Source organism: Macrobrachium rosenbergii, chromosome 8 (genome assembly GCF_040412425.1).
Source record: "Macrobrachium rosenbergii isolate ZJJX-2024 chromosome 8, ASM4041242v1, whole genome shotgun sequence".
NCBI classification, from domain to species: domain Eukaryota; kingdom Metazoa; phylum Arthropoda; class Malacostraca; order Decapoda; family Palaemonidae; genus Macrobrachium; species Macrobrachium rosenbergii.
The window spans coordinates 436,999-453,120 of NC_089748.1; the positions used below are offsets into that span (position 1 = coordinate 436,999).

Here is a 16,122-nt window from a genome sequence, read left to right on the forward strand (position 1 = left end):
CTTGCAAGGAAAGCTGGAAAGTCTCCCAGTCCTGAACACACAGGGATGTACTGCCTCAAGAACCGCTTCTTGTGTAGCTGCACAGGAGGATGGGTCAAGCGGAATTCTTCTCGATGCCTCGGCAATCAGGTCGGAAGAAGGGGAAGTCTTTAAGTATTTGTCTGTAACTCGGGGTGAGCAATGTTTGTGAACCCCTAGCGAAACGGACAAATACGGAGGGAAAAAACATTGATATCGAGTTTTCACCAAAAAGACAGCATGCCTCAACAGAGCGGCCCCTGGTCTGGTATGAGGGAGCAAGAAAACACTACTGACTTGTGTGCAGGGAGGCAACAGAAGGACGGTAGGGATTTCTCAGTCCAGCAGTCTCTGTATGAGTCTTCGTGAAGAAAGAGTGAGCAGCATGTTCTGTCCCGATCACTCAAACCCGAGGCCAGGCTTGCCTACCAATACATCCCCACCAGGGATGCATCTGGTTAATTGAGCTGTCGAGTGTGCAATAGAACAACACTCGAGTACCTTCAAATGTCGAGATAAAACAGGGGGAAAAAACGATTGCCTCCTGTTTGTCGACAAAAGTCACTACTGTGGTTTTATTGTTCAATGAAACCAGTGAGTGCCGCAAAACCCATCCTGGATTCTCGGACGGCCAAAAGGCTGCCCTGAGCCCAGGACGGTGACGGGAAGGTACTAATCATCTCGGTCGCACAAATTCAAGACAAGGTCTTTACCAGTGTGCGCCTATTCCTCAACCTGTGAATCTGTGAGTAGACACAAGATTTGAGGGAAATATGAAGGCATATTCGAAGGTTCCTATAATCAAGCATTAGCCTAACTCTTTCCTCATACCTCGAAGAGGAAAGAACGGGGAAAAGGAAGCAGACTTCCATTTTCCACCATGGGGAAGCTTCTGCAAGATGACAGGGAACCGAGACAATTAGCTCTAGCCGGCTGGCATTTCCCGAATCGGGAGCACGGGAGAGGTGGTGGGATGAGAGATCGATGGAAAATATGCCGAGACCTAAGGGAAATAGATACTTCTCCTGAAGGAACCCATTCCCAGGTCTCGGCAATGTTGCTGCCAGCTCCAGAGACTCGATAAGCATCATTTTGTCCAGGCATCAGCAGTTGCAATCTTCTTCTGAAGCCTAGGACTTCTTAGCTAAGGAGTTGAGGTGGGCTGGCTTAAACCCAAGGTCGAGTTGAAATGACTAAGACCCAAAATTCTTGGCCATTGCCCAAAGGACAAGGCAGTGCCCTGGTGGGAACCTTGATTACCGGGGTATCTGGCAAATCTCTGAAAGAGAAAGGCAGAACCAAGGAAAGGTTCGTTCCCAAGGGTCGAGCCAACTCGGGACTTACAAAACTGGAGATCCGAATTGGGACAAAGTCCTTCTTCTTAGCACCAGAATTGCCCAAAAACTGTGGTCAGCAAGACCCTCCGAGGCAAGAAGAATTCATATTCTGCCGAGGCAGGGGTGGAAGTTTGGTGTTTCACCTGAATTAACTCCATCAAGAAAAGAATCCATCAGGTCGAGAACGCTTCTCGGAAGACAGGACCGCGGCGGTCCCTGACATTCTCGGCCCTCGGAAACTGCAAGGGTTGCAAGTGATGAAGGTTATTCATTGGGGAGCAGCGGTCCTGTCCCGGGGATCCTCGCGCCGACGAATCAGCGAAGTTCCCCGAGAACACGGGGCGATCGTGATTTTGAAGAGGAAGACCTCGCTGTTCCGGCGCGTGAAACCCCTGTACTTCTCCCTTGGAGGGAGACCTTGACAGATCCCATGAAACCCTTCTCAGCTACCTGGTTATAATACGAGAGAATCGGGGACCGATACCCAAAGCACGCCAGGCAGCCGAACTCCAAAGAAAATTTCGCCGGAGCTCTCTCTGTCCGCCTCGCTCTCTCGGAACAACCGAAAGGAGAAGAGAACAGGTGAGGAGAAAAGAGTAGCCCTACCTGTCCTGCCAGAATGATAAGCAGGAGAGGCGGACCGTGAGCAATAATCAACAAAAGGAGATTACTGCCACACGGGAAAGAAGAGCACCTATGCCGTGGCAAAGTGCTTTCCTGGGAAGAGCAAAAGTTCACTCAAGCATAGACGAACCCGAATCGGAAAAAACCGAATAGGGCCGAGCCGAGCCGAGCCGATCACGAATGCGATCCAGCTGGTCAGTATGCGCAGACTGGGAGGCAGGCGAGACGGGCGAGCCAAACAAGCCAAGCCAGTCTGGCAAGCCGAGTCAAGTCGAGCCGAGCCAGTCTGGCAAGCCGAGTCGAGTCGAGCCGAGCCGAGCCAGTCTGGCAAGCCAGAGCCAGACTCATAACTGGGCAGGCCAGACTCGTCTGCTGTGAACAACTGCTAGTTTCCTGAACTCTAAACTCCTTCAAGGCCGAGGCCGAGGCCCCTCGAGAAGAAGGTTCATAGGGGAAATCTGTGTCTGCTATCTTGCATGCTCGAACCCTAAAGTTCGAGACACAAGAACGAAGCCCGCCCGAGCAACCGAAGCAGCTGGCGGGCAGAATCGAGACACCTGGCGTCGCGGTACACCGACACCTGGGTGTCCCGGCGACCAGACACCTGGGTGTCTCGACAACCAGACACCTGGGTGTCCCGGCAACCAGACACATGGGCGTCCCGGCAACCAGACACCTGGGTGTCTACCTGGGCCTCCCGGCAACCAGACATCTGGGTGTCTCGCAACCAGACACCTGGGTGTCTACCAAGGCCCCGGCAACCAGACACCTGGGTGTCTCGGCAACCAGACACCTGGGTGTCTCAGCAACCAGACACCTGGGTGTCTCGGCACTTTCTCTCGCCCTATGCCTCTCGTAAGGAGAGCGCTCGTGATTCATAGAATTCGAGCTACCCACGAGACTTCCGAAAATCGGAGCGGCTGCTTTGTTACCTAATAGATTAAAAGAGCAAGCACAGAACCAGTCTTAGATGCAGACTTCCAAGACTGGCAACGAGGGAATGGCCTTGAGAGGCCGTGTTGTCGCTGGCCCCAGAAACGCAAGATCCCACAGGAAAATGCGAATCGGCCAACTTGTCTTCTGGAAGAGAGTCAGTCCCTTAGAAGTCCCGCAGGACTCCCAAAGTGAATCTCTTCCTTGCTTCTTCTGGTGTTCGAACCGAGAGGATCGAGACACCAGGCTGGGAACCCGACCGAGCACTGACAAACACTCGGGAGCGCTATGCGGTGCTGGCAGGAAGAGGAACCGAGACATCTGGGTGCCTCGGCCCTTTCTTCGCATTGCTCCCGAACTGGGCCCAGGAAAATCTCTCCAGACCAGATCGGGATACTGATATTCCACAGAATCTCGAGCACTGAAGCGGCTCGTGAACGAGCACCGGCAGCCCCCATCTTAGAGGCGGAACTCTAAGACTCGGGAACGGAACGCAAACTGAGGTCTGCGTGCCCGCCGCTTCCAAACACAAAACCCAGGGCTATGCGTAATCGGTTCCCTAACCCGAAGGTCGGGAAGAGCCAACGAGAGACCCACTGCCTCCTCGGAAGGAGGCAGTCCCTAGATGTCCAAGGGCATCAAGGGAAGAAGCAGCATCCTTCCTTCGGCCGATGGAGGTCTGTCCACCTCGGGACCTCCAGGACCTCGGGAGAGGAAGGGAAGACGCAGCAGAAGACGAAATCGAAGATAAGATGAGGAAGACGGCGGCTACTTCCACAGGACAGCTTCCTCATCTCCACTCCCACATCTTCTACAGGATGGTCGACATGAAACATCGTAACCTCCAGGGTAGTCCGGCAGGAACACAACGGACGCAGCCAGGACACCACCACCAGGAGAAGCATGATCAGGACAGCCGATGCAGGAGCTACGGCAGCAGTTCGGAGGGCAGGAGCTACTGCAACGGCCAGGAACATTGCCTCAACAGGACCACTTCCTAAATCTTCACGCCGACATCTTCTACAGGATGGCGGACATCGAACCTCTGGGGCAGCTGGCAGGAAACGCAGCGGACCCGCACGACCGCCAGAAGCAGCAGGAATGATCAGGACAGCCGATGCAGGAGCTACGGCAAAGGTTCGAGAGCAGGAGCTATGCAACGCCAGGAACGCCACTTCCACAAGGCGACTTCCTTTCCTTCACGCCCACGCCTTCTACAGGATGGCAGCAGGCAGGAACACAACGGAAGTGGCCCGGCACGACCACTAGGAGAAGAAGCGGCACGATCAGGACATTCGATGCAGGAGCTACGTTAGCTGTTCGGAAGGCAGGAGCTAATGCAACAGACAGTGGGTCATTGAAAGTCACCAGCATCGACAGGAGCGATCAGGAGGCTGCGGCAGGAGACCAGGAGAGCAGCCCGAGACTGTCGAGAGTTGACACGAGCAAAACACAGGGAACAGCAGGAGCAGATAGACCACAGATACGCAGGAAGCATTGCAACAGCATACATGAAAACCAGCAATGACAGCGATCGAACTACATCGGCGGGAACAGAGTCAGAGCGATCCCGACGTGGTAATATGTCATCTAATCAGGTATTGTGGTCGATCCCAAGCAACACTGAATGAAAGTCGGGACTGCTTCATGCAAGATATTCTTGATATATGATATCCAGCCAACTACTGCTGTCTCTGCAATGCTCACTGTCAACCTGAAAGAAAAACAAATATGATTAGTAGAGGGAGGCTCCTCCCGCTACAAGGGGAACAGCCCCACGCAGCGTTAGGAGGTACTCTAGACGAGGTTGCTCGCTCCTCCCCCTCCCCTCGTGTCTTCACCCGACGAGCGAGCGAAGAGGGCGAAGGAGAGAGAAGGAAGAACCTACGGAAGAGAAAAAGGACAGAGGGGACGCCACCAAGGGCGCCGTGGAAGGAACTTATCGACGACGCCCGTAACCTCCCACTCAGCCCGCAAATCTCTAAGCGCAGGCGGCGAGAAACACTCAGCATAAGAAGGAAGAAATTAGTGATGTCCCTTACACACGGAGGCGAAAGCCCAAGAAGGGACTAATCTTACGTCCCGATGGATGTAGGGGAAGTGAAGAAAAAGCGTCCCAAACTAATCCCGAAAGTACAGGGGCGCCCAGTATTACGTAAAGGGCCGCTGGAGAGAAGCATTACCACTTGGTTACGCTTACTCCAGCTATGCCCCTTGGCCGTCAAACCCAAGAAACAGGCAGGGAACGACGGCTTACACAAGGTTATCACAAATCGTGGGTTTGTATTACCAAATATCAAACACGCAATATATAAAAAAAAATACAGAAAGATCCCACTGTAAGAGCTTAACGACAATCAGCAGAGAGAACGAAAAATACGTCAGCAACAGCTGACGGCCGAAAGCAAACTGGAATGTTTACATCTGGGCAGGCGGGTATCCCCGCCTACCTGGAGGTAGTTACTGCCTAACCACCTTGTTCAAGAGTTTAACGGCCGTTTCCAGCCTACGCCTGAAAGTATCTCCTAATGTAAAGGACCGAGGGTTTGTATATTGTGTCGGAACAAACATGCATTCTTTGGACCTTGAGTGATGATCTTGCCCACAGTTTACACACTTTGGCCTACTACACTTCCATTGTGTGGCCACAATTCGCACATATAGGTTCATTTTGACAGTTTTTCCTCATGTGCCCATATTTACTACAATTTTGACAGTGGTTTGGGAACGTAAGGTCTCAGTTCTCTATTTTGACCCAAAATTTGTATTTTTTGAGGTAGGTCTTGACCTTCAAATTTTATTTTTGCAATTCTTAATATTTTATTGTTCTGTTTACTTGGTATTATATATAGCTAACAATCTTGGACTTTGGGAAATCTCATTTTAAGAGAGTCCAACAGTACATTCTTCTCAACCAGTTCATCATTATTTTCAGAAAGTACAATACTGTAGTGCCCTGAATGCTGTTCAAAGTGTCATGTTCATTTCATAATTACATTTACATCATCAATAGTTTTTATGGACAAATAGTCTTCGGAGTGGTTTTTTGTTGTGGCTTCTATAAGCCACGTTCCTTTCTTTTATTTGTCTGAGTGACATTTCTGTTGTTGGATGTCTTTTTAATAAGTAGTTTTCCAACTTTAAGGCTTGAATTTGTTGTACTGTTTCCATGGTTAGAAACCTTGACAAACCTCCATTGTCATAAAGATTTGAGAGGGAGGAAAAAAAAATAACCTGAAAACCTTAAAAAGATACCATCAGCCTTTCATGGAGTTTATTCTTCCACCAATGGCACAAGTGAGAACCGCCTCCCAAATGTCCGCGTCCCTACCCTACCCTACCCCAAGGGGGATGGCACAACATGATTAGAGTGGCCCAAGTGTAAGTTAAACCCTCTTGCTAGGACTGACAGTATTACGAGAATGCAATCATCCCCACCCTAATCATATTATGGACAAGACAGACAAAATGCAGAGTCCTACCCCAAGGACCAGACCACCCTGGAATCCATGGTCCAGCCCTCCAGCCCTGCACAACAGTTCCTCCTTTGAGCTATCAATCTGATATCTCTAAGGTCCGAACATTATCGGGCAGTTGATGGTCCTACCATAGTAACCACTATTTAGCTTCAGATATACACCCATTCCCAGCTATGATATCTTTTACTATTTATCAGGTCCAATAAATTTTAGCAAAAGTGGAAAATTCCACAAAATTAATCAAAAGAAATATATGAAGATATATGGGACTCTTGGACTCAAACCCGGGGAACAAATTCCTGGGGTTCAAGAGCACCCTCACCATGTCAAGGTGGTCTCAAGTCGAGGGGGCCAGGTAGCAGTTGCACCTGTGAGGTAGGCAATGGGAGCAGGTACTCACGCTAGAGAGAAACCCGTCAGCCCTCTCTGGAGAAACGGGCTAGCTACTGGAAGCTCTATGAGACCTCTCATGGGAGAGTGAAGCAATCTTCTTCCTGCACTTGCTAGCTTTAGAAGAAGAAGGGGAGGAGGCGACAGTAATCGACGATGAAGATGAAGATGATTATGATGACTTCCTCCTCCTATCTTTGGACCTGTTGCTTCTTCTTGACGAGCGCACATGGAGGGGGGCCATCACCCAAAGATGATGCATATGGCAGCACCTGGGGACACATCACTGATGATGCATGAAGGGTTACTAAGAAAGTAGTAGCAGTCCTACAGTTGGCAGCTGCCGTGACTGGTAAAGTTGTCATGGTCACAGTTGAAGGAGATACTGGAAGTCTTCTCCTTCTCATAGCCTAAGAGTGATCAATAACTTCAGAGACACTCGGATCCCCCTTGGCCTCCACAACACCAGTTGCTTTGGTTACATTCTTGTTTAAGGCATGACACACATAATGAATGAGGGTCAGCCTCAATAGAGGAGCGAAACCGATAAGACAGCTGCCCTTCCCTGAACAGCATCTAAACCCTGCAGTTCCTCTCCAAAAAAAAAAGCTTAAGTGATTGAGGGTTTGTATATACAGTATAAAAAAGAAACAACAATCACACAAAAAGATTTCATGCAAAAAAAACATAAAACAGAAAGCAAACAGGCAGTCAAGAAAAGACGTGCAGAGACGTCTTCACACTATGGCAGCTGAAAGCAAAGTGGCGTGCAGCCTGACAAGTGGGCGCGGCTTCCTGCCTACCGTCAGTACTTGATGACCCTGCCTGAAAGTTAAACGGCTGTTCCAGCTTGTTGTTCGCAAGCTAAATCAATACCTATGTAAAGAACAAGGGTTTGTATCTGTGTAGGAACAAATCAGGTTTAAGGTTCTTTTTCACTGCCACCAAACACGCACTAGAAAGGGAGAGGGGGGGTGAAAAAGACACGTTGGTACCAAGTGCCGGTACCTTGGGATAGAACAAAGGGGTGCTTGACATGATTCTCAAAGCAAAAATCACTAGGAGGGCACTGAAGGAGCGGTAAAGCACTTAATCCTTAGGGCAGACACAGTAGCTCACACACAAAAGCAAAGTATAATTAACACTGATACACATGAATGTCATACTATCACTCAATACACACAAAGGATGATGGCAAGTGACTTGCACTCCTCAGCACTGGAACGAGCTACCTTTTTCCCAAGAAAAAAGGGAGGACAAAAGTGACATAAAAAAAGCTGCACACTATGCTAATGTTGAAGGGAAAAACACTTCTGAGCCATGACCTTATGCTAAATGTGTGAAGTACATGCACACCCAAGAGACACAAACACAGCAGAAACTGGAGACATTCAGCAAACATGCGAAGATGGACATGGCTGCCAACACAATGGAAGGGTCAGGTCCAACCTACAGTAAGTTGCCATGTGAGACCATCGACCTAACTTAATGTTTTGTTTTCTGAGATGATTCAGTGCAGCCAAAGTGCATTAAGCTTGAGTACTCCATATATGAAAGCGTAGGTTTGTATTTATGTCGGAACAAATTTTATATTGGTAAAGTACAAACTACAGGGCTATAGGATATAAATCATGGTATAATATATGCAATACATAAAAAGATTTTATCGATTTTAAAAAATAGCTTTCAGAAGGATATTAGGAGTCAAGCAGACCATGTAGAAAGAGAAATATAGAGGGAAGACAGAGATGACTTGGACATGTTCTTCACACATACTCACAGATAACAGCATGGGATAAGGTCAGCTGGGATCCTGTTGGCACCTGAAGAGCTGGAAAATCCAGACCTACTTGGATGAGAATTGAGACAGAAGGCTGGAGATAAATGGAGATATTTGGATATGAAAGTAGAGGAGAGACATGAGTAGTGGAATTTAACAGATATCCTTTGTATCTCACAGCACTGCAGGTGGTGACGAAGATGACTTACCTGATAATCTTTCGCCTATTATTTGGATGATATTCCATAGCACTTGTGGGATCTACTTCCAGTAATCGCTGGTATAAATCCTCAGTAGGTACATCGCAATCCTGCCATGCAATGCATCCACTTTCATCCTTAAGTTTCTCAACATTCTCCTTCACTTCACTTTCCTTTCCCTGTTCAGCATTATCGTCCTCAATCTCACCATGAAATGCTAAAGCATTATTGTTCTTAGGATTTCCACTATCATTTTTACTTTTTTTGGGCACATTTTCATCACAATTAGCACCAACATTTTTATTTCTCTTCTGGCCACTTTCACCTTTAACAACAGGCCTTTCATAATATTCCTTGTCTCTTTCATAAACTAACTTATCTTCTGTGACCTCTTCCTCAGGGGCGCTATCAACAAGGACATTCCACAATAAGGATTCAATGTAGTAATTAGTACCACCAACAATTACTGGGATTATTCCTTGGGATAAAAGTCTTTCCATGAGAGGCAATGCAGCATTGCGAAAATCCAACACACTGTACCTGAGGAAATAAAAAAAAACAGTAAAATCTACATCACAAGATCCACAATAAAGCAAAATTAAAATACAAATGAATAAAAAATTAATTCTTAACTGTACCCAGTATTCTAACTTACACCAGAAATACAGCTGGCCATTTCTTCCAAAGATTCTTTGTTAATGAAAAAGCTCATTGGTGAATTTGGTACTAAAGAAATAAATGTTTACATTAGTATTATTCAAAGGTGTTCAAACCAGAGCCTTTTATGTATGAGTACAACTCAATAGAAGAAAAAATGACAAATTTTTAATGTGTATTTTTCATATCTAACAAACCTACGGTCTTAACGTACAGAAAAATCTTCTAGTTCCAGATGGAAACCGGTATAAAACACAAAATTGTAAAACAAGGTATTGGTGGCAACAGGGTTCAGCCAATTGGATGAGAGAGGAGGCATCAGCCAACCTCCCTTAACCCGAGAGCGCCGTGATGCATCCAGTTTCTTCCAGCCCGGGGAATCAATTTAAGGGGTGGCAACAGGTGGGAAATATAAGTTAAGACCGTAGGTTTGTTAGCTATGAAAAATACAAATTAATAAATAAAAAATATGACATTTTTACCATCAAGTAAAGTTTTCTGAGTTCGGTCCTGTGTCACCCAGTGAAATTCCTTTCTTGCACGAATTTCTAGGTATAAATATTGCTAAATATACCAGAGAAAAAAGCTATCAGGAATGCTGGGGTTACTACCCCCAGATCGAGCGCTCTTCTTATACCAAGAAGGCGTCGGTATGGATAAGGGTGGTGAAGAAATCACAACCACAGAACCACACTCGAAAGACATCCCAATGGCAAAACCCTCGGAAGAGCGGAGAGCCGCACCAGCCCCCACACTCACCGCCGCCAGCGGCCGCGACCCCAGCGCCATCTGAACTCATTCCATTTCTAGCACGTGATCGTGGTTGCAAAAATTTTTTAGTTCTTGTGCTTCTTGGGCTATTTTTCGCCTTTCCCAGCATGTCGTCGAGCAGCTTTACTGTATCCAAGTTAAGTACCATCTTATTGTGGGGTTTTATGATAAGTTTGGCTGTTTCAGCCCGTATTTATTAATTATACGTGGTTCTGTTATGACACTACGGCGTCCCCTAGTCAGCCATGTCGACCGCGAGGTACGCCCGTCCAGCTTGTTCTGTTTGAGCTTCTCTTGTCGATTACATTGCTTATCGTTATTTCCCCTAGGATTCATCCTGGTGGCGTTTCCTAGGCTGGGTTTTTCAGTGTTTCTCTAACGATAATTTTGTTGAACCGCATCATTGGGGTTCCTACATTTGGGTTCCTGTCATCTTCCCGCTTAAGTAACTCCCCAGGATGTTTCCCCTTGACAGTTATAGCTTTATAATTATTATAATTATTATTTTGCTTGTGCTTGACGTCATGTTTTCAACTGCTTAGAATTATTAATTGTTACCGTAAAGGCCAGGTACAGTTTTACTGTTTACTTCCTGTCGCTTCTCGGTTAGGGCTACGCGCCTAGCACAAGCACAAGATTATTTTATTGTTTAATGTATATATGATGGTGATTTATTATTATTCTGGTTAACTTCCCTTGTGTGGGGTTTCCTATATCCTGCCTAGTGTATGTTAGGCTTTTTATTTTGTGTTTTGGCCTCCTGCTCTCCCCTTTCACCCTGGGTTAGGTTAGGGAGCGCGGAGGGATCAGCAGGCAGAGGGAGTTTCTATTGTTGTTCCTTCCACAAACCGTTGTTTGGGTTGTGGAGTGAGACCCCATTGTCCTCCCCCTTCTTTACGGAGGGGTAGAGGTTTTTTCTGTGGGTGTGTCTCCTCCATGCTTTTATAGCATTCCCTTTCTTTCGGCTCTGGTTGGTCTTCGCACGGGAATTTCTCTCCGTTGTTTCCTCATCCTCCCTTTCCTTCTCCCTTTTATTTCATAGGCTACGTCTATGTGTGGGGTGAGAGTATGGAGGCCTTAGGTCGCTATTCCTTTCCCTTTCCTTCGGGCAGGCCATGATCTCTTCAAGCTGGTATTATTTACCTAGCGTGGTTGTGTTTACAGTTGAGCAGGTGAAGGCATCTTCCCCAGTCTCCTGTTTTCCTCTGCTCTGGCCTACTCCCTTCCTTACTCCACCAACCCAGCCCCCCCCCCTTCCTACCCTGGTCTACCCTGGGTCCAGCTCTTTGTCATCTTCGCGGTGCTGGTGATGTCGGTGTCCGACGACCACCCCGAAGTTGTTGGATCTTCCTGGTGGAGGGATTCGCTCCCTCCCAGGGCTGGTCCCAGATGGCATTTTTCTTGGCTCAGTGTCTCGTTAACCCGCTCTCCAGGATCGAGCAGGTTTTCAACATTCTCAGGGTTACTTTTTCTCAGCCTTGTCCCGCGTTCGCTCCGGCGCTCGGGATGCTCTAGTTGGGTTGACTGGCGCTTACACCTGCCCTTGTGGATCTGTGGTGTTTGTAGCCTCACCCTTCTATTGTTCTCAGCAGTAGAGGCTTGGGATCCCCGGAGGGGTGGTGCCGGACTCCGGGAATGCTGATTTTTATGTCATTGTTAACCGATTATGTTACCATCCTCTGTATATATATGCATTTATTTTGTTTTGGCGGCTCATCCCGCCATCAGATATATATTTGTTTTCTTGTTATTGTTATCAGAGTCCGGTGATCCTACCCTTGGGTTCCACCGTTTTATTCCCGGCATCCCTTGTGGTAAGGGTCCTGTTGACTCGGCTCTCTCGTTCCACCGGAGTATTCCGGCAGTCGAGGGGCTTCTTGCTTTACCTTAAATTTAAGTTACTTTTTCTGGTAGGCCCGTCTCTCTGACGGGGTTTTTCATTCCGCCGGAGTGCTCCGGTAGTACAGTTTGAAAATACCTGTGCCTGCTTAGTTTAAGTTTCTTAGAGTGGTAGGTTCATATACTGTTCACACTTACAGACTGTTCGTTGTGAGGAGCCCGGATGTACCGCCACCCTCCACCAACCCTACGGGCATGTGGTGTGTCGGACCCACGCTGGCTGTGCGGTCCGGCTTGATGACCTGATCGTCTGGCATCCGGAAGGCTGTGAGGTTTGCTTCGCGCTCTGTGGATGCATCCAGGACGAGTCGGTAAGCTGCTTACTTTCGTTCTTCACGTTAGTTACAGTTTGCTATGTTGTCATATCTTGTGTTCTAGCGCTTATATATTTTACAGTATATTAGCCCTTCCTTGATTCCCTGCTCCCTTTCAGGCCGACGAGTCCTCCAAGGAGGAGGCCCTAGAGTCTCTCCGCGCCTGGGTGGTTGGGTTCAGGAGGAACGTTCCGTCGGGAAGCCCTACGTCCTCGACGGGAAGCTGAGGGACTTGCTCTACCCCGGCGCCCGGATCGCTGCGGCCGTACCAGCTGATGTGGCCGCACCCATCATCAAGCAGATCCGGGTCGTGACCCAGCCACTACAAGAGGATCCCCTTTACGCGGAGGTTTCGGAGGACATCGCCGCTCTGGATTTGGACCTGGAGCCTATGAATACCGAGCAGGACCAAGAGGTAGGTAGAGAGGTAAGTGAGGCAGTGGGGGCGGGCGCCCTTTTTGATTCCCCTTCATCCTCTGTATCCTCTTTTCAGGGCTTCGCTAAATCTTCTATCTTGAGGGACAGCGCTCAGTCTACTGTCCCCAAGTTGAAGTCGTGGAAGGCGAAGGGCTTCAAGTCCTCGTCTTCCGAAGGCATCCCCTTTCCCCGTCGAAGGCCAAAGGTTGCTGAACCTGTGGCCTCCGGGAGCAAACCAGGTACCTCGGGCAAAGCAGCGAGTAAGAGGGTGACCAGGCCCAGCCCTCCTCACCAGCCTGCCTTTGACCCTGAGGTGTTTGCTGGGATGTTGTTAGAGAGGTTCTCTACGGAGGCTGATGCCAAACTTTCTAAGTTGGTGGAGAGGCTTCAGAGTCAGGAGACTCTTCTTGCTGATATGGCACGCTCTGGTGGGGCCGGACCACAATATCAGATCCCTGACACTGCTACCCTCCCTCCTTTTGATGTAGGGAACCCATGGCGTTTTGCTCTTCGTGCTATCCGGCATGAAGACACCTTGACCATTGAAGGTCTAGGTACCAGGCGTCTAGAGGAACTGGAGTTCTTCCCGGCTGATCTCTTGCCCCCCTACCCAGGCTTCGTTAGGCTGACGGAGGAAGCCTGGGTACGCTCAGACAAGGTCCCTAAGGATACGGTGATCTTCCCTAGGGATCAGACGCAATCTGCTCTCTTGCGCACCTTTTCCGAGTGGCAGGCGGAGAACACGGTTGACCCCTTCAAGGGCAACTTCACTATGTTTTCTCTCGGGATAAGCTGCCCACTCCCTGCCTGAACAAGGTTGCTATCGCAACCGCTCAGGCTTGCTTGGGTGACAAACCCTTGCCTCAGCTTCGGGAATCAGATCCCACGCCTCTGATCTTCCCAGGGGTGACGAGTTCTGAAAGACGCCCGTCCACATTTACTGTCGGTAAATTGACATAGATTGCGCGGTCAAACCAGTTCAGCAAGCAGCTTCCTAAGTTTCCGAAAGCTCTCCTGAAGGCTGAGTTCGAGGCACGGTGTCGGGTGAGCCGGTCTTTGAACTCGCTGTGCCTGTCAGAAGCGACCGCCGTCTCCTTTGCAGAGGAGCCATTGTTTCAGGTTCTGACTAAATCCCTGTTAGCAGGGTTCCAGTCGGACCTGTACGACTTCATGGTGGCAAAGATGAACTGCCGGAAGTTCATCTTCGCTGATGCCACCATTCGTCATGAGCCTAACAGACTCATGAAGAGTTCTTTCTGGGGGGAGACAATCTTTTCCCAGAAGATGAAGTCTCCAGTGTCCTGGGTGAAGCAACCAGGGCTAACCAGAGCCTGCGCTCCCGTGGGGTATCTCCGCCTTTAAGCGGAAGACCCTGAGTCTAGCGGTTCCCAGAACAGGCCTGGGAAACGTTATAGAAAGCACAGGAGACCACAACACCAGGCGGTTGTTCAGGCAGTTCGGTCTCGACGGTGAGCCAACCGTCCACCTCCAAGGCTCAACCCCAACAGTATGTGCTGGTTCAACCAGCCTAATCCCTTGCTGCGCCATACGCACGCCTCCTCGCCGGCATAACCCTACCTATGAAGGCCGTGGGGTCTTTCACGGTCTTAATAGGAGCGCAAGGGGGTAGAGGTCGAGCCCTCACAGAGGAAGGGCTGGATCCGTCTCCCGGGGGAAAAGCGGCCACGGTAGAGGAAACAAACCTGCTTCCTCCCACTGAGACCAGTCAGGTAGGTGGATGCCTATACTGGTTCAGAGACCAGTGGTCCTTCAGTCCTTGGGCACACAGCATTGTGTCCAAAGGCCTGGGTTGGAGCTGGATCAGGACCCTCCTCCCCTGACCAGGTTTTATCAACCTCCTCCAAAGCCCTACAAGACTTTGTGACAGAGCTTCTCAACAAGAGAGCAATAAAGAAAGTGAGGCACCTCAAATTTCAAGGCAGGCTGTTCACTGTCCCCAAGAAAGATTCCGGCCAGCAAAGAGTGATTCTAGATCTGTCGCGTCTAAATCTCTACATACAATGCGACAAATTTCGCATGCTTACAGTTGCTCAAGTACGGACTCTACTGCCGCGTGGAGCCATCACCACCTCTATCGATCTTTCAGACGCTTATTATCACGTCCCGGTTGCGCGGAACTTCTCTCCCTTCCTGGGTTTCAGACTAGGGAAACAGGCCTACTCCTTCAGGGTCATGCCTTTCGGGCTTAATATAGCCCCAGGATATTCACGGCTGGCGGAAACAGTTGTTCAGCAGCTACGGTCCCGAGGATCTCCTAGCAGCATACCTGGACGATTGGATAATCTGGGCCCCAACCGTACAGGAGTGCCGGAAGGCTACAGCCATAGTGATCAAGTTCCTGAGTCATTAGGCTTTCAACTGAACAGGGAGAAGTCCCGCCTGACTCGGAGTCTCGGGTTTCAGTGGCTGGGTCTCCAGTGGGACCTAACCTCGTACAGGCTATCCCTCCCGCCGGCCAAGCGGAGGGAGATAGCCGCCGCTACCAGAAAATTTCTGAAGGGCAAAGCAGCATCCCGCCGGTCTCAAGAGAGGATTCTCGGCTCTCTTCAGTTTGCTTCAGTGACAGACCTGCTCTTGAAAGCAAGACTAAAAGACATAAACAGAGTGTGGCGGAGACGAGCCAATGTCAGGCTCAGAGACAGAGTCTCTTCAATCCCGAAATCTTGAAGACAAGGCTTCACCATGGTCCACAGTCAAAGGCCTTTCAAGTCTGTCCCCTTCAATTTCCCCCAGCTCTGGTAATCCACACAGACGCTTCATTGCGGCTGGGGAGGGTACTCACCAAAACAAAAGTACAAGGCACATGGTCTATAATGTTTCGACAGTTCCATATAAACACCTTGGAAGCTATGGCAGTGTTTGTAACTCTAAAGAAACTGCCCGCCGCCGCCAGATTCACATCAGGCTGGTGTTAGACAGCGCCGTGGTGGTTCATTGCATAAACAGGGGCGGCTCCAAATCGAGTCACATAAATCAGGTGATGTTAGCTATCTTCTCCCCTGGCGAACAAGCACGGCTGGCATCTGTCAGCCACCCACCTAGCGGGGTGCGGAACGTGGTGGCGGATTCTCTGTCCAGAACTACTCCGTTGGAGACGGAGTGGTCTCTGGACGGGAATCGTTCAATTGATCTGCCGCCAGGTTCCGGGACTCCAAGTGGATCTGTTCGCCACAGAGAGCAATCACAAGCTTCCCTGTTATGTGGCTCCCAATCTGGACCCCCATGCCTACGCCACAGACGCAATGACCATAGATTGGAACAATTGGGAGAGGATCTACTTGT

The 16,122-nt window shown here is 49.2% G+C and overlaps 1 protein-coding gene across 3 annotated transcripts in view; it reads right to left on the reverse strand.

Moving 5' to 3' along the window:
• LOC136840572 (tRNA dimethylallyltransferase) overlaps positions 1 to 16,122 on the reverse strand; it is a 350,659-nt gene that overhangs the window by 192,559 nt on the left and 141,978 nt on the right. For 2 of the 3 annotated variants that reach the window (XM_067107186.1, XM_067107185.1), the window contains exon 2: positions 8,771 to 9,329. In XM_067107186.1, coding sequence (XP_066963287.1) covers positions 8,771 to 9,261 — 491 coding nt within the window. In that variant the 5' untranslated portion in view covers positions 9,262 to 9,329. Of the gene's footprint in view, positions 1 to 8,561; positions 8,628 to 8,770; positions 9,330 to 16,122 lie in introns of all 3 variants that reach the window. The other variant, XM_067107184.1, reaches the window with a different exon arrangement.